Source organism: Macaca fascicularis, chromosome 14 (assembly GCF_037993035.2).
Source record: "Macaca fascicularis isolate 582-1 chromosome 14, T2T-MFA8v1.1".
NCBI classification, from domain to species: Eukaryota; Metazoa; Chordata; class Mammalia; order Primates; family Cercopithecidae; genus Macaca; species Macaca fascicularis.
Window position 1 is genome coordinate 104613865 of NC_088388.1, and position 18908 is coordinate 104632772.

Genomic DNA, 18908 nt, shown 5'->3' on the forward strand with positions numbered 1-18908 from the left:
AGGATATACTTACTCACTTCCAAGGAATACAGTATGGAATGAAAACAAACAAACAGTTAATTTAGAGTGGATAAAATGTGCAAAAACACTTTAACCAACTGATGAAGGTTAATGTCACCAGTGATGTCAGGGGAAATCATGGATTCCATTGTATGATGTGTTGAGAAGAGCATTTCACCTGTATGGTACTCTTTCTGAAAATCCATAACCGCAGTCTCATCCTGAGAAAAGTATCAAGCAAATCCCAACTGAGAGACATTCTACAAACACTAGTACTCATCAAGCTGTTGACGTCATATGAAAAACAAAGATGAAACTGTCACAGAACAGAACAAGGAGCTATGACAACTAAATATAATGAGTTGTCCTGAGCTGGATCCAGGCACAGAAAAATACTCTAATGGAAACACTGCTAAAACTCTAAATAAAGTCTGGTGTTTAATTAATAGTGACATACCTGTGTCAGTTTCTTATTTTTGACAAATATACCAGAGTAATGTAAGATGATAACATTATGGAAAACTGAAATTGGGTGAAGGGTACAGGGGAACTCTCCGTAATTAGAAACACTTATGTAAATAAAAGTTATTCCAAATGAAAGGTTTATTTTAAAAAAATATGGTTTTGTTTCCTAGCATCAGATTTCTGATCTAAAGTGCAAATCTGGTCATTTTGCCCCCTTGCTTATAACCATTCATTGTTTCTCTGTTTCTATGAGATGAAGACAATACTTCTGAGTGAGATGGTACAGAACCATCTCTTGCTTTGCTTTCCAGCTGCACTTCCACTACTTCCCTTCATATAACCTGAAGTCTAGTTTTACCAAGCTTTTAGCAATGTTCGGAAAGACATAATTTTTCTGCACCTGATAATCCCTACAAACACAGAGCAATTCAGTCCATTTTTTTAAATCTCTGTGAGTTTTCCCTGAATCCCCTCCAAGTCAGAGTTAGACACTCTATTTTGCTCACATGGCACTCTGCTCCTCCCTCTATAGAAGCCTTTATCACATTTTGGGGGGCAACTCATTATTGACAAGAGTTGCCAGTTATGTGCCAGAACTGTGTTGGAAGTTTACATCTATCCTGTCAGAAAAGAAATGTTAAGTAATGTATCCAAGACAATACAGCTAAGAAATTGAGGGCCTGTAATCTGAAACCAGTAACTAATTATTATTCTGAAAGCCTGAGGTCTTTCAGGTAGAACACATTACCTTTCTGAATGCTATGGATTCTTGCAGTTTCCTTTTCACCTCCCTGACCCCTCATCACACCTTAAACTCATTAACTCAGTAGGTTTTAATAAAGATAGCCCAGTCTCTGAAATCAGACAACTTGAGTCCCATCCTTAGTTATAGTTTCATCACTTACCAAGAATATAATTTTGAGAAAGAATCTAAATCTTTAGTTGGGTTTCCTAACAAATGCAAGGATACCTAAAGTTTTTTATAGATCAGGTGATATAGGTATGGCTTTAGCACAATACCTTGTACATTAGTGAGTGTTCATAAACATTAGGAGTCTTCTAAGAATATCACGGATTTTGTTTTGTTCAACTTTATACCTCAGACACTTGGAGAATAAATACACATCATTGGTGCTTAATATATAACTATTTGACATATATGTACATCTGTGTACATGTACATAAGTATATAATACATGTATATATGATGTATTTCTATGTATCATACTGATAAAATATATTTCATACATATATTAATAAATATATATGTATACAATTCAGATAAAGAGAGTTTAGGTTTAGAAAGTAAAATAGAGGTTTTAACTACTTGGGAAAATAGAAATTAAAAACAACTGGGTTACTATTTTGGAAAAATATAGTTGTGTCATCTGTGGTTATATTAGTCCAGGTGTTATCATGACTGTTAAGTGGGGGGCGGGGGGGGGAAGAACTTGTCCTTCATCTGTATCAATGATGCTATTACATCATATGAAAACTCAAATCTTTCAATTTTGAGAAGAATTAAAGTTAATAATTGCCTCTGGATCACGAAGAGCTTCACTAGTTACCCAAGCAAGTGATGAGTTTGGTGGATTTTGAAATTTTAATTTAACTTGAATTTTATGTGTCATACTCTATTATCCTTTTACAAGAGAAAACAGAATGCTATTATTTACAGCCTTGTTTTTTAACACAGACAAATTAAAAAAGGAAAAATGCTTCAAATCTCACTTGATTTGCAAGACTAAAACTTCACAAACTGAAATGACAAACGTATGATTTGTAAAATACAGTTACGAGTAGGTTTTTTTTTTTTCATAATAATCTGTGGTGAAATGTAATGGGAAATCAGACACTTTTTTTAAGATGTGATTTTAAAAATAAAATGCAAAACGCACTCAAGTTTTAGCAGGGATTTTAAAGTATCATCTATAAACTACAAATTCAGGTAATCAGTGATATCAAATAAAAAATCTTGAAGGAGTTGAGGTAATGCATATTTCAAAAAGCCGTTACCAGGCTTTCTGCAAGTCCCTTGCAAGAATTCAACTTTAAGCATTGTATTCTCAAATATTATCTCAGGCAAACCTAGGCAATTGCTATATTCTTTTTAAAAACTTAACGGCAGACGTCACCCTAGGTTCCCTAACTTTTAAGGAGAACCTATCCTTCTAATGATTCTCTCACACAGTTTATTGGAACAGGAGATTATATTTAGTAACTAGATCAGGAAATCTCAAACCATGCAGAGGAAATCAGAAACTGTTCACTTACGGCTACCACAGTGACTGCTTCTGAGTGTGGCACAAGCTCAGTCCAAGGCAGCCAGATGAAAGGAGAATCTTAAAGGTGACTCTGGAGAGGAAGCGAGACTGTAACCCCAAAACTTTCTAGGATAATTCATTTTCACTTCTACCCAGTCAAAACAACTATTGACATCATCAATGAAGTGCTTAAGTCTACCTGGAGGTGGCGTGGAGCACAGTGAGCATTCCAGAGTCCCAGACAAGAGGAGATGTGCACGAAAAACACTATCTTCCTGTCAGACACCTGTGTCCACCGCCCCAAGCACTGCCCTTCTGGTCCTTCATCAGCCTTTGGCTGTGTCCCTCCTGCTGCTGCCATGGACCACAGCACAGAAAGAAAGGGTCCTCCGGAATGGGTGACTGGGTAGAAAGCAATCGGATCTTTAATCACTTTTCCTACTTTATACTTCACACAGTTCTTATTCCTATTTCTGCTTCATGCCTTTCAAACAGAATGTTAGAGGCCTCTTTCAATTTTCATTTCTCAGTCTTTCCCCCATCCCGTTCAGTACCCTAAACTTTGTCAGTTATTTAAAATAACCTTTTACCCCCTCCTCCCCTTCCCAGGATATTTCAACTTCTCTGGCTCTCTTTCCCATCTTTACCTCCTCCAATTCTTTTCTCCTGGTCCTGGCCTCTTAAACCCGCCCGAGGCTGCCCTTTGCTTGTCTTTTCTCCTCCCATCCCTCGCTGAACCCTTTCACCTCATCCATTCCCTTGTCAAGCTCTCCAGATTCCCGGGCTGTTTGCTGGTGAGAAATCTTTGCTGCAGCGAGGACCGGAGTCCCCCGCGCGCAGCCCAGTGGCAGAAGAGGGCTAGGCTGAGAGGGAAGCCAGGACTGTAGGAGAGGGAGGCAGCCCGTCCTCCTCGCGAACCTGCAAGGATGCGGCAGGGGCCCGGGGGCATGGGGAGGTACTAATCCCCCGGAGCCCCCGATTGGGGCTTGCAGACCTGGCCCGTGGGCCAATTTTCTGCCTAGCGCAGCCGGGAAGCAGAGGTGCCAGGAAAACCAAGAGAGGGGCGCTGGGGGTGCCCATCCCCAGAGTCGGTCCCTCTGCGAACAGAGGAAGAAAAGAGGAGGGAGTCAGCGAGTGGTGAGAAGGGAAAACCTGTCTCCTGACTGGCTCCGGAGTGTCGGGGAGACTGGGGCGCTCCGGTGAGCACCCAGGGGGTGAAGCCAGCCGAGTGGTGGGCGAGGGGTGTGCGGAGGGAGTGCGCGCTCGGGGAGGGGACACCGGGAGGGCAGCGTTGCTCCGGGCTGGTGCAGGCTTGGGGGGATGTCGGCTGGTGCGAGCTGGGGACCGCGTGCGGCGGCCGCGGCGCCCGCGGCGCCAGTGTTTGTGTGTATGTGAGAAAGCAAGGGGCGAGCGCGAGTGCGAGTGAGGCAAAGATAGAGCGCATGTCTCATCCCTGCGAGCAGCCACTAGACGCTCCACCACCATCTTTTGCATGTGCAACATTTGCAGCCGGACAGAAAACCTCTCCCAGGGCTATGGAGACTGCGGGAAAAATCTAGCGGCTCGCGATGGATTGCTAAGGGGAAATAGTCATAATCTTAAACCACCGAAACCTCTTTCCTTTTTTCCTTTCTTTTTTTTTTTTTTTTTGGTTGATTTTAATTTTAGCGCCATCGTCTTCAATGCTTCTCTGAACAGCCTTTAGGAAGAGTGCGAGAGAAAGAGAGCGCGCGCCAGGGAGAGGAGAAAAGAAGATGAGGATTATTTGCAGACAGATTGTCTTGTTATTTTCTGGATTTTGGGGACTCGCCATGGGAGCCTTTCCGAGCAGCGTGCAAATAGGTAAGGTGTGTTCCGATGGGGTGTGCATGTGGCTGGTTGTAGCAGATATCCGAAAGTGAGTTAAATGAGTTGCTGATAAGCAATTCAGGGAAACCTTCAGCAGTTTCCTTCCCCTCTGTTTCCTTCTTTTTCCTTCCTCTCCTTTACAAAAAGACTTCCTTTTTAGTGCGGGTTCCTTTGGAATACACCCAGGGCAGCCCACCCATCCGTTCTCAACCCATAACCCTATTTCCACCTTTGGCTATAGTCGCTTAAGTAGGATTGAAATAAGTTGGGGGAAAGCTTTCGGGGAATTTGGTTGTATTTTGTATGATATTTATTTTCATCTCTTTCTCTAAAGCATAAAGTGATGTCGAGTTTGTTTAAAAAAGAAAAAAAAATCCACTTCTTCCCATTCCGGACGCCGCAGCTTTCTTGCTATTACAGAAAGACACTGTTTGGGGAAAAAGACATTTCCACCCGTACTCCCTGCCTTTTCTTGGTACCGGTTAGCAGATTCCAAAGTTAGATCCCTTTCCAGGAAGCTTCTCCCCTTTTATTTTGTTTTCTTCTTGAAGCTTTTGCCCTTATTTCTCTACCTCGACTCTATTTCCAGGGACACCCTCCATCCTTGGCTTTTCTTGCTATTCTCCTCTACTGTCTTTTAATGGGACGCAGCTATTGAATTTCTTCCAGCTAAGCCCAGCCTCAACACTGCATCATTTCTCGTGGACTGTGCACAAAACGGAGTTAATTAGGCTGAGTCCACGAGCTGCAGGAAAATAAAGTTCATTTCTTCTTGCTGATTTCCCTCTTCCCTGTGTGGCACTATATCCCTTCATTTCCGTATTTTAATGTAAATCTCTTTTCTGCTCATCTGCATGCATCTTAGAGAGAGATGCCTTGAGGTGGCTGATGTAGCAGTGTGCTGGGAATCACGGGGAGGGCAAGGGAGAGAAAGGAACATACACTAAATGGTCTCAGAGGTCATTGTGATCATGACACATTGGGACAAGGAAAAGCTGAGCTGCTCTAAACACCACTAAGCATGCACCTTAGGGACAAAGGGCAGTCTCCCTAGATGTGGCAAGTATAGCTCTTTAATTGTATGTGCTTGTGAATGGCAGTAGATTTGACTGTGCTTGGGGTGGGTATAATGTTTACAAGAGGAAACATTGAATGTGCTTTTCCTGCTGTTTTTAATAGGTGGCCTCTTCATCCGAAACACAGATCAGGAATACACTGCTTTTCGATTAGCAATTTTTCTTCATAACACCAGCCCCAATGCGTCGGAAGCTCCTTTTAATTTGGTACCTCATGTGGACAACATTGAGACAGCCAACAGTTTTGCTGTAACAAATGCCTGTAAGTAACACATAAGTTATGAAAAATGAGAAGAGAATTAAAACCAAGCAATAGAGTCCTCTTCCTCTTTGTTATTATTTAATTTTTTTTAGAAAGAATTTCAAGATTCCCACAGTTGCCTGGTTTCAGGACAAATCAGAGTTAAAAACAAGACTTCATCTCAGGGATATTTAGCTGGTTTCTTTTGTTTTCTTTAATTTACTTCTTTTCTTTAATTTCTTTAATTTATTTTTCTTTTCTTTCTTCTCTTCCCTCTCTTTGCTTCTTCCTGACTTTCTCTTTTATTCATTAGCTGTCTGGATCATCCAAGTTAAATTCTCCTTTAACATTTTAGTGTTATTCCTATCATCTGAATGTCAATTTAGTGAAAATTGTGCTCAAGCTAGTTTTTTATTCTGTTGCTTTGGTTTTTCTTATTTGCTTTTCACTTGAGTAAGCATAGGTCTTGCATTTAAAGAAGACACATGCTCTTTTACATTGATGAAGGCCATGGAAGGCTTGCTAATAGTGAGAAAAAGAGGGGAGTGGTGGTGTGGAGGATATATATTTGAGTCGGTTGGTTGACGCTGCAGATGATCTGGTGATGTCACTTGAGGCTGCCCTGCCCTTATATTCTGGGTTGTAAATGCCTCTTACTATCACGTAATGCATATATCCTGTGGATATAACTCCATGAATCCTTACCTCGATGCCAAATCACAGTAGGCTCCCATCCACCTGAATTCACCAACCAACCCAGCTTTATCTACTATCCCACACAATGAGACTAAACGGGTGAGCTCACCTAATGCCATAAGAAAGCAGTTGTACAATTCCTTCTACTCTCACCAGGATAATGTATAATTTAACGTAAAAAAAAAAAAATACAATCAACTCTGCATATTAGTTTAAAACACATTGAAACATGATCAGTCAATAGCAGTTGTATTGCCTTTTCCTTCTGGAAGGAAGTGCCTGTTTCAAATACCTCCTCACAGTTATATGCTAATTTACCAATGTTCTCAATTAATAAATTCAGGTAATGACTATAGAATTTTAAGAAGCAGGAATAGTTTCTACATAAAATTTTGCATGTTTTCACAGTTAATAAAATGTTCAAGCTGAATTGTAAAGCCTTTTTATCGTATGAAGCTGGGTACATTTTTATTTAAAATTCTTTCAGTACAAGAAAGTGTACTGAACAAAGAAACTAGTGAAATTGAAAACAATGTTTTTAAATTTGTCTGGAGGACATCTGTTTCATCACCTTAAATTATTTAATTTGTGTGTGTCGGCTGTTAATTCATCTAGCAGATAACATGATTAATTTTTCTTAATTTTTGGTGTCTCTTTAACTGTTAATTCTTTTTAGAACTTAGTTTCATGAGGAGCTTGAAGCATGTGTCACTTTTGCAAAGTGTAGAATTATACTGTTTTTCAGGAAGGCTATAGATTCTATGAGTTGCTACTTAATTTTTAAAAATCTCTTGACATATTTGGTGATAAAATCAATATTGCATTAAAGCAAAAGGGAGTTATTTTTAATCAGAAGTACACATAAATTAGAACTAGGTTTGTGGGTAGTCCTTTTGGTAAAATTCCTCAGTTATTAGTTTTATGTTCTGAGTTTTAAAAGGGATGTCAGCATTCTAAGTAGTTCTAAGGAAAGCATTCTTGTTAATACCTAAATATTATTTGTTTATTTAAGTATTTGTTTCATGTCTCTCCTAAGATTCTGTCAGTACAAATCGTACTACCTTTAAAAGTAATCTATGATCCAAATACATGTGAAAGTACTTTATCAATAGTAATTATTTTAAAATATTATTATTAACTTTTGAAAGATTTCCTTACAAGTTGCAGATATATCTGTTTTATTTTGATTCATTTTTACAAATTAAGATCTTAAATATTCTAAAGTTTGTATTGTGACTTCCAATGTAAACTCTATGAGGCTAATCCTCTTTTCCTCCTTTTTGTTTGTTAACCTCATTTGGGATAATTGTAACTAGTATTACTTTATTTATGTAATAAAAATATATGTGAAATCAAGTGTTACTGGTAAAGGACTTGTAAACACGATAAATATTAGCAAGTTGCATACAGAATTAAAAAGTAGAAAAAATATGAAACGTAGAGTATGCTGTTCTTTAACATATAAGGATTGAGAAAATTGACACGAGTAAACTTTAAGTCTGTTTATTTAGAATCCAAGTATAATGCAGTATTAGTGATCTAATATTTGTTATAATCACATACAATTGATTTTGCGTATGTTTAAAATTTTTTTTGAGAAAACAAATTGAAAATAAGGAGAAAACATTTTCTAGCAGAGAAAAGGAAAGTTAATTTGACAAATGAGTATGCTGAACATCCTTAAGGCAAATCTAAGCAGAATTTGGGAAAAAAATCAATAGTCAAAGTGTGGGTCAGGTGATTGGTGTTTGTTGAATGGACTGACCAAGACCATACAGACTCGTGATTTTCCAATCTAATTAAAGGTAAAACGTAAGCAGTAAACATAAGGCAACCTCATTTATCAAGCTCTATGCCTTTGAGTACAAAAGGGTAAAAATAGGTCTTGAAATTTAATATTCTAGAGAATTTACATGAAACTTACTCCTCACCATGAGATGGACTGGATTTTTAAATTTGTAATGTTAGATTAAATATAAAGACATAATATGTGGCTGGTTAAGTTTATTTTAGTCATGATTTTTCTACAGTGGTTCCTTGTGAAACTGCAGGATCTGGTCTGTCTGTGAATAAGGGCCATTAAACAGTATATGTTTAATTCTTTTGTGGAATGTATACTCAAAAAAAAAAAGACAAAGAATAAAGCGTGTTGGTTATCTAGGGGACAGCTTATTTAATGCTGGTTCATCTGCCTCAAAACTAAATTAGTGCTCTAAGAATACTATGGTAAGATAAACTATTCTATGTATAGAGTTTACATCCTCATAAGTCTAAACCTGATTAATTTAAACTTATAATTTTGGGTATAAATCCCACATTCCTGAGGAGGGAACAATTTTGGCTTACAGTTTATTCCAATTATTCTATTGTTGGAAAGTCACACTTTGATGAATATTAAGCTAAAATTATGTGAAATACAGATAATACAAAATTATGACCTATTACAATAACAAAAAAAAGTGAGTGTAATAGCCCTTGTAGTCAAATTTCAAAATATAATTACAAGTATACATTTTTGTTGCGATGTATCTGAAATATGAAGTATGACACAATGGACATTTAAAAATAAATTTAATATAGGCAACCTTCTTTAATTAAAATGTCATACTGTTGCATCACAGGTAAATAACAAAATAGTTACCTTTGCAAACAAAAATGCTAGTTTAATTGGATATGTCCAACACAAAACAATTTGAAATAACTCAAAAGCTGGCTGTTTTCTCATATTTTTCAATAGTTAATGGATAGAAATATTTTGGTTTGGGGGATGATATATGTTCAGTTTGACCGGAAGTAATAATGCAAATACTAAATTAGTCCATCTCCAAATATTGCAAATGATAAATATATTTTAGTCATTTTGATTATTAGTTTAATTCAGCTACATTGGAAATCCTGTAAAAGAATCAGCCCTTTAAAAAGGCAGTCCCTGTCCAATATAATCCGGAAATATTCAGATTCTGAAATGAGTCATTTAAATCTCAGATGGCAATAGGAAGTACCAATAGAATGGATCAAGTACACGTGTATTATCACCTTGATGAAATAATAATAGAATTTTATAGACTACTTTCAACTTTTTAAATTTTGATAGAAAGGACTGATTGATTAACATTTTTCTTGTTTTAAAGAGTGATATTTTTTACCTTGTTCCCTTTTTCTAGCTGGAATCATTTTATTCAATTGTTTAATAGATAATGGATTGAAAAGGCAAAAATCACAAATAGAATCAATATTATGCCCTAGTAATGATGAAAAAGCTGTTCTTTTTTAAGTTAAATATGAATTCTGTGTGGACGATTTATTTGTGGACTCTTAAGTATCCAAAATGAGCAGTACTTTACAAAGTACTTGTAAAAGTATATGTAAAATAAAGTTGTTTAGTTAATTTAAATACATTGAAGATGTGACACTAAACTTAGTAGGCGCTGCAGGATTTTCCACTTATAAAGTAGGTACTTAATAAAAACTCACTGAATTTAAGTGTACTAAATAACATAACATTTTTTGTTTAATTCAACTATGTTTAAATATTTATGCACGTTTTCTCTTCCAGGATCATGAAGTCCTAAAAGGGCATTCTAAGAGTTTACATTGGACTAATATAATAATCTTAAACATGCTACAGATAAAATTCAGATGACTTGACCTGCAAAGTTGTTAGTAAAGAAATACCAGAATTAAATAGTATTTGACCTTTGCCTATATTTAGGAAAATGAGTGATGTGACTCAACTGTGATTCTCATTGGCTTTTCTTGTTTTGAATTGGTAGCAAGCTTCTAAGTTGATTTTAAATAATTCTTTAGTTTTATATGTTTTCTCTCTTACCTTAATTTTTCATCCTGAGATTGACAAAGATATGAGTCATATTCTTGCAGTTTTTGTCTTTCTTAAGTGATAGGATGATGCATAATATGTATATATTTGATGTATTTTAGAGTTGTCATAGGATGAAGCTTTCATAAAGCTGTCAAAAAAATTCCTAATTTTTTTTCAATCTGGAAAGCATTATTTCTCAAGGAGGAAATATTTTACTTCCTGACGTTGGGAAATATATATATATATGGTAAAATCTATATATAAGATTTTATACCTATAAAATGTATATATAAAATGTATATGTATAAAATCTTATTAGAGTACTGTTATTATTGTTCTGGATTTTAAAATGAAGGATAAATAACAATACACTTTACACTTTATGACAACCCATAGATTTTTTAAAACTATAGATGTGTGTGTGTATATATATTTATATATTTTTCATATATATATGATTTTATTTGACCTCAAGCTAATCTTATAGTGAGACAGTCTAAAAAGAAAGTAATTATGTTCTAGTTAAGGCAGCTTTGGTACAAAGGAGTTACTTTACTTTCCAAAGACTCTCTGGTAATAGACTACAAAGCCAGAGCTTGAACCAATTCTTATACCTACTATCCTAGTACTTTTGCCAGAAGGCCATAAGGGTGTAGAAAAGAAAACATCTATATTGAGCCTGCCTGAATTAAGAAAGAAACAGGAATTGCCATTTATCTTTTCTCTAATTTAATTGCAACATTTTGAAGAAAACAGGGCAACACAGTTCTGGGCAACTTATTCATGAATCACATGACAGTGAATGACAGAGCAAAGGCTGAAGTCATATTATGTAATGAAACCATCCATTCATTCATTAGATGAGATAATGAATTATCCATTTACTCATTAAACATATTTATCAAGAGCAACTTTATTCAAGACATTATGCTAGCAGCTGGCAACACAAAAACTTATAAGAGTAGTTGCTGACCTTAAGGAGCTGATAGTACAGTGGGAAAGACAGACAAGTCAGTGATTACAGTAAAGATTACAGTACAATATGGTAAAGTGCTATGACAGAGAAATATTGCTAGGAGAGGGATGGACAGGGAAACGGGAAGGATAATTACACCAAACTTGGCATGGCATCCTAAGGATGATATTGCATGATCTGGTGTTAAGATCTAGTTGAGTCATTTGAAAAAGAACAAGGAAGGAGAGCATGCCTCGTCAAAGGAGTGGTAAATGAGGAGACACCAAGTTGTGGGAGAGCCAAGCATCTTTGAGCCATTGAACATGGATTAGTCTGGCAGTAGTATTGAATGTGAGGAGAGGAGGTGTGCTAAGGGGTGGGACTGTTGATCTCAGAGGTTATGTAGCTGTGGTCAGGACACTCTTCTGAATACAAAGAGGGACCCATAAATGATTGGAACACAATTAATGACATTTATAAAGAACAGGCTAGGTTGAAGGGGGAGAATGAATTGGAAGAGGACAAAATGGGACAAAAAAGACCGGTTGACCGAGTCTTAAAGTAATACTATTTAGAATAATGGCTGCTGAGATAAAAGTGGAAGCATGGAGGAAAGAGAAAAGCACACAGATCTAATGCAGAAATTTTGATGGAACTTCATGATTGGTTGGATGTCTGTGTGGGAGGGTGCAGGGGAAGTGTGGTAAAAATAAAAGACGTTTTTCCAGTCTTCTGGCTTGGGCAAATGTTTAGATAGTGAGTAAAGAAGCAACGCACAGAAGGAGCAGATCTGAGTGGGGAGAGTGACTTTACAATGGACTTACTGATTTTGAGGTGTTAAAAATACATCCAAAGGGGGATGTGCAGTAGAGATTTGGACATGTGTGTCTGGAGCTTTTGGGTTCAGTCTGAGCTGAAGACAGATGATCAGTGAGCCTTGGAGACTTGGAAGTGAATGAGATCACCCAAAGAGAGCAGAAGCAGTGCCAAGAGTGCTGAGAATCAAACCCTAGGAAGAACCAATGTTTGAGGGGAAGAGAGAGGAAACAGGTAAAACAAAGAAGGCTGAGGACAAGGGGTCACAGAATTCAGAGGAAAATGAGGCAAGAGTAATTTAATAGAAGCCAAAAGATAGGGAAACTATCAAGTAAACAGTGCTCAACCTTGTTGACAACTGCAGAGTTTAAAGAAAGGATTGCAAAGATAATTGTAATATCTTCAACATAGGTCTTTTCCTTTCCTTTTCAGAATATTCTTTTGTATTTGGCCAGGAAAAAAAAAAAGCAACCCCATAAAGATTCTAATACTACATACGTTTTTGGATATATTGGCCTAGAATGTTCTTTCACTTAGAGATATGGAGAGATAATCTCCTCTGGAGTTTTGAGCCAGATGAGTTTGAATTGGCAGCCTGATAGTGGGCAAGTTACTTAACACTTCTCAGTCTCGATTTCCTAGTCTATTAACACAGATAAATCACATATATAACATATAAATTTTATGAATATTAGAAAATAATTTGGAAAATGTTCCACATATAGTTAGAAATCAGTTATATCTGTATTTCATTTTCTGTGTCATATGGAAATTGTATATCTGAGCCAATTTTAACATTTCAAGTTATTTATATTTTATATTTATATTTTTTAAAGTCATTTTAAATAGATTTTTTGATATTTCATAGAAAATGTTTTGACTTCTCATTGAATTGTTAATTTTAAATCATGTACACAAGTCTAAAGCCATATTCATTGAAATTATTTTTAAGTCTTAAGAGAGGGTAAATTTATCTAAGATCTTTGGGCCATTCAGAGAGAGGATTGTTTCATTGATAGATTAAAGGAGGTCAATGAATTCTCCTAATTTTATGCAAAATTGTGTGTACTTGTGCACAGTGTGTGTGTGTTTACAGAGACACAATCAAACTTTTGAACAGCTTCTCAATGAGTTCCAGTCACAAAAAAGGCCCAGTACTTCAGCCCTAAAGGAGCCACACATAAATTAGATGAACAAAAGGCTCTTCATTCCCCATCTTCATCATTTTAGAAGCAGAATAGATTTTAGCCTTGAAACCAACCAGGAATTTTTTTTTAATGAAATCCATCTCTACTACCTTCTTCCTTAACATAGAAAATAATCAGTGTGTCTTAGCTGGAAAACCCCTTGGCTTGGTCCTCTGCCTCTCACATTGTCATCTTATAATTTTTATTCATTTTCTTACTACCCAAAGTGTTACATATTCTACATCAGCTCATTCTATTTTTATCACCATTTACTTTTCCCTACCATCACCACTCCTGGAACACTGTGTTCTTGAAGGTCATCAGTGACTTACAAATTAGTAAATCCAATTGTTATTTCTTATGCCTCGTTGTCTCAGAATAGTTTGCAGGATTTGACATTGCTGACAACTCCTTGTTCTTTGAAACTCATTCCTCCTCTTGTAATAATAATAAGTACTATAAAGAGTACTGTGTACCAGATTTTGTGATCTCAGTTCTTACAAAACTCAAAAGTAGGCATTTTATTACTCTCATTTTATAGATGAAGAACCTGAAGATTTGCATAGCTTAGAAAATTTGTCTAAGACGACAAAGTATCCAGGGCATCTGAATTTAAAGTCAGTTTTCTTAGCCAATAGAGGATTTGCCTGCCATTCATACCACAGCATCTTGATCAGTATAGTACTGACAAAATGCCCAACATTCAGTGTGATTGTCGCCGGTTAACTCTTAATTCTGATATCAAGATGTTTTTCTTAAAGTTACCTCTGTCACAACTTTTACTTACTCCAACAAATATGGGCATATTGATTTTTCTATGTGGTTTGTAACGCAGCACAAAAATTTCAGAATCCTAAATGGTAACACCCCCATTACTTTATATTGCCAAATTCATGTCATAAACACAACCAACTGTAAAAACGACTAAATGACTCTTTTAACTGTTATGTAAACAGTGTTGGATGCTTCATTAGTTGGCCAGACTACATATTTTTATAGCAAAATTATTTGATTTCAGGATAACTGCAGATATTCAAAACTATTTTTCAGAATGCTTCACTTAAATATTTACTGAGCTATCAAGTATTTTGTTTCTATTTTTTGGGGGGGTCATATTTTTGGATTTCAAATAAATATGGTGATGAGTGTCCTAAAGAACACCACGCTACCTCCAAATTGCTCAGTTTTAGAGCATCATCGGGTGCCTCTGACTTAAGAAAACTGTTGATATTGTCAATAAAAGTTTAATGCTATGTTAGAAATAAAAGATAACAAATATTTGAGATATATTCCTTCTTTCAATAAGCCACTCTGTTTTTCCAGAAATAGCAAAAATTATACTATAAGCTGTAATCACTATTTGCTTATTTTTGTTGCTGATATGTTTATTTCAAAATGAGCAGACCTTAAATATATTATGCCCTGTGATTTTCCCATTTTTTATATTTTTATCTTAAAACTCACACATACTTGTAAAAATTTCAAATACTTCAGAAATCTTAAAAAGTTAGAATATTCCTTAATCTCAGCACTTGGAGCTAATCGGACTAAACAGTTTGCTACAGATCTTTCCAGACTTTTTTTTCTGTATAGACCTGGAGAAACAGACAGTACTCTAAACATAAGCTTCTAGTATATATCTAGAAATAAAAGTATTTAATAGATAATATTTTATAGCTATATCTTATTAATGGTTTATTTCTGTTAATCATAAAAGGTATTTTTTGATATTTAAAAACTGCTTCATTTTCTTGTACTGCTGCATAACATGCCATGGTATGAATTTTCTATTATTAATGTACTCAATCCCCTCGGGATCAACATTTAGGTCTTTGATATTACATTCAGGTCTTTGATATTACAAACTAAACAACAGTAAAACTTCCTGTACCTGAGTGACTATTCCTGCAAGATCAATTCCTGGAGGTGAAATTGCTATATCAAATAATTTAGATTTATGCTTTTAATAAATATTCTTTTCAAAATTTATTTAAATTTACAACAACCAGTATGTGAGAATAATTTTTTTCTATTACTTGCCAACAGTAATGATTATCAGTTTTTTGAATCTTTGCTTGTCCTGATGGGTGAGGATGATTTCTCATTGCTGCTTTAATTTACACATTTTTGGTTAATTAGGAGGCTTAGACAATTTTCTCTTATTTATCAGATCTGTGTCCTTCTTTCTCTGTTCTTTTCCTTTGCAAATATTTCCTTTTTCAGTTGTGAGAGTGTTTTACATACTATAGAAATTAACCCTTTGTCATGTATGTTGCAAATTATTTTTCCACTTTCCCTTTGGCTTCCAGATTCATTTATGATGTCTTTTGCCACACAAACATTTAAATTTTTTATTTAGCCAAATTTGTGACTCATTTTCTTTATGGCTTCAGGGTGTTGTGTTAGCATAAAAAAGGCATTCCTAGCCTTACAACTATAAAAATGTTATTCTGCTTTTTTTAACATATTTATAATTTTTAATCTTATATTTGTAACACTAACTCTTCTGAAATTTATTTTCTTACGTTAGAAACTGATCATTGTGAGGTTTTTTGGTGCTATTTATTTGCATAAGCTGCTCTTTTAAAAGTACTTTGAACTGCTACATTTGTGCAAAACCGATGCTCTTTTTTGACTGAATTTGAGCTTGGACAGAAATTCTGCTCTTTGTCTTCTGAAGCTGTCCTATTTGTTGTTCTTCACTTGTTTACTCCTTTCTGATAGTCTTGCTCCTTCTATTAATTCCTTCTTTTTTCTTTCTTCTGTCACTCACCACCTGATCAAATCCCCTTGCCTCTCCCTCCAAAATACATTACATTTTCACTTTCTCCATCTCTATTTCACCCTCCATGTTCAAATCAATGGTTCTACTTTAATTTTTTTACTTATATGAATTTATGAGGTAGAAATGCAATTTTGTTATATGTATAGATTGTGTAGTGATGAAGTCAGGGCATTTAGAGTATACATCACCTGAATAACGTGCATTGTACTCATTAAGTAATTTATCACCATCCACCCTTCTCCAACGCCCCCCATTATTCAGAGTCTACAATGTCTATTAGTCCAAACTCAATTGTCCATGAGTACACATCGCTTAGATCCCACTTATAAATGAGTGCATGTAATATTTGACTTCCTGTGTCTGACTTGTTTCACTTAAGATAATGACCTCTAGTTCCATCTATGTTGCTGAAAACAACACAATTTCATTCTTTTTTATGGTCAAGTAATATTCCATTGTTTTACATATATATATATATATATATATATATACACCATATTTTCCTTATCCAGTACTCCACTGATGGACACTTAGATTGATTCAATGATGTTGCTGTTGTGAATAGCTCTGTGATAAACATATGAGTGCAGATATCTTTATAATGATTTATTTTCCTGTGTATAGATACCCAGTAATGGGATTGCTGGATCAAAGGCTAGAACTATTTTTTGTTCTCAAATGAAAAGTTGTTCTCATTTGCATTCCCAATTGGTACTACTTTCATAATTTCATAATTAATCTCCTGCTTCTGCTTTTTACCTTTCTCCATCTACTTAACATATTTGAGCAGGGGGTACCCTTCCGAATTTATAAATCAGAGACTGTTATTTCTGTATCTAAAACCCTCCGATGACTTTTCATTGTTTTAGAATAAAATTCCAACTCATTACCATGGTCCTCCATGAACTGACTCTTGCCTACTTCTTTGTCTTGTTCACCATTCTGGGGTCCACTCTGGTATGCCCTTGTACCTGCCATTCCCTTTTATTGGACTCCTCCAATACAGTTATTTGCCTAACTAGAGTTTTCTGAACCTTTAAGACTCAGGTTAAACATCACCATCTCAGAAAACTTTGCTGGCTAACCTCTGTAGCCTAATTTATCCCACACCAAAACACCAATCACTCTATATCAAATTGCCAATGTAATGATCATCTTTGCTTTTTTTTGTCACAATCTGTAACTATTATTTCCAAATATTTGTTTACCTATTTATCATCTATATTTCTCATTAGAATAAAAACTTTCAGAGCTGTGTCTTACTTTTTAAACACTCTGTCTTCATAACCTCTCACAATGTTTGGTGCAAAATAGGAATCAGTAAATATCTTTGAATAAATGAATGAGAAATTGGTGGTGAGTTTTCTCTTCATTCATCTTTGGGGTATCCTTCAAATAGCTAACACTTTTCCTGTGTTATATTAGCGAAAAGTCAAGTGAAGGATATGAAGACAATGGGACAGTAGATCCAAAATAAATATTACATATTTTGTTTATCTTAAGCATTTTTTCTCATTTGTTTCCGTTAAATTCAATTTAACATATGAGCTGAGTATAAGGAAAATATATCCTAGAAGAAAGAAGTTAGGACTGTGCAAATTGACGTACATTGCGCTGGTCAGATTGCACTTTGATAAATTTAAATCTGATAGAAGATAAATTCTAGGTGCATATAACATTTAGTGTCTGCTGACAAAAGAAATTGAAAATGCTTATACAAACCACTCTCAAAGTAGGAGAAAGCCCTTTTGGGAAGCCCAGGTGAACTAGCAAGCACACTCAGGAGAATCCCATCTGTTCAGACATTGGCTGCTTCCTCAGCACTTCTTGGAACTAGGAAGCTCTTGGAAAGAGTGGGTTAGAGTCAGATGTATGACGTTACTCCTTTCAGTTCTTGATCATCTACATTGCACCTTCTATAGTAAATCTCACGAGCAATTTGTTAGTTTTCATAACTCTTTATTCCCTCCTTATTTGAAATTAGGTTATCCTTGGTTAATTACTTAATCTTTAACTATGTATACAGTCTTTCCTAGGCAAGTCTGAAAGGGAATTCATCAGTTTTTGTTCCAAAAATTTAACATCAATACAAAGTGATCCCTTTTTTCCTCCCAAGAAAACATGCATGTCTCCTCCTTTCTTAATAGGAAGTTTGTTAAGTCAAAATGTTACTTTATCTTCTCTGACAACTAGGAAGCTCATTTCCAAGTTTACTATTTAGTAATAACATTACTCCTCATTTTAAACATTTTTAGTTGTTTTTACATCTTCGATTTTTCTAAAATCGTATTATATATGTATATGTAAGACATATGTATACAAGTACTACATATAGAATATATATACCTTTAGACTATGCACATTATTTTTGGAAAGCAGCACAGATACTGTGATTATAAATTTAAAAATGTCTTTGTGATATCCCATTCAACACAGATGTTGGTCAGATTTTGCTTAAATAATCAAATTTCCTTTTTGGTAGTCTCTGTATCTTGTATACGCCTTGGAAGATAGAGAGAGAGGCAGACAGACAGACATATATAGGCAGATAGATAGATAACCTGTCAACACTGTCACGGACTGTGAGTTCCGTGACAACGAAGATGATACCATATTAAAAACTCTATCGTGAGGGCCTATTACAGTGTCTGTTACATTAATGTTCTGTATGCATATGTTTGCAGACTGTTTGTTGGAGGAAGTAGGGGAGAAAGAGAGAGAGACTGTTTCTTGACTAAATATCTATAACAACAAA

At 35.5% G+C, this 18908-nt stretch overlaps 1 protein-coding gene and 1 long non-coding RNA gene across 11 annotated transcripts in view; one reads left to right on the forward strand and one right to left on the reverse strand.

Moving 5' to 3' along the window:
* LOC123568699 (uncharacterized) overlaps positions 1 to 3129 on the reverse strand; it is a 135802-nt gene extending 132673 nt beyond the window's left edge. The window contains exons 1-2 of the long non-coding RNA XR_006692162.3: positions 2929 to 3129; positions 2740 to 2820 (exon numbers count right to left, since the gene is read on the reverse strand). This is a non-coding gene — a long non-coding RNA (uncharacterized lncRNA). The remainder of the gene's footprint in view (positions 1 to 2739; positions 2821 to 2928) is intronic.
* Positions 3130 to 3572: 443 nt separating this feature from the next.
* GRIA4 (glutamate ionotropic receptor AMPA type subunit 4) overlaps positions 3573 to 18908 on the forward strand; it is a 372300-nt gene continuing 356964 nt past the window's right edge. For 7 of the 10 annotated variants that reach the window (XR_012423660.1, XR_012423659.1, XM_005579503.4 and 4 more), the window contains exons 1-3: positions 3573 to 3928; positions 4398 to 4571; positions 5757 to 5915. Coding sequence is in view for 8 of the 10 variants with exons in the window: in XM_005579503.4 (XP_005579560.1) it covers positions 4484 to 4571; positions 5757 to 5915 (247 nt within the window). In the remaining 2 variants the exon portion in view is untranslated. The remainder of the gene's footprint in view (positions 3929 to 4397; positions 4572 to 5756; positions 5916 to 18908) is intronic. The other 3 variants (XM_074015139.1, XM_005579501.4, XM_074015138.1) reach the window with 1 other exon arrangement.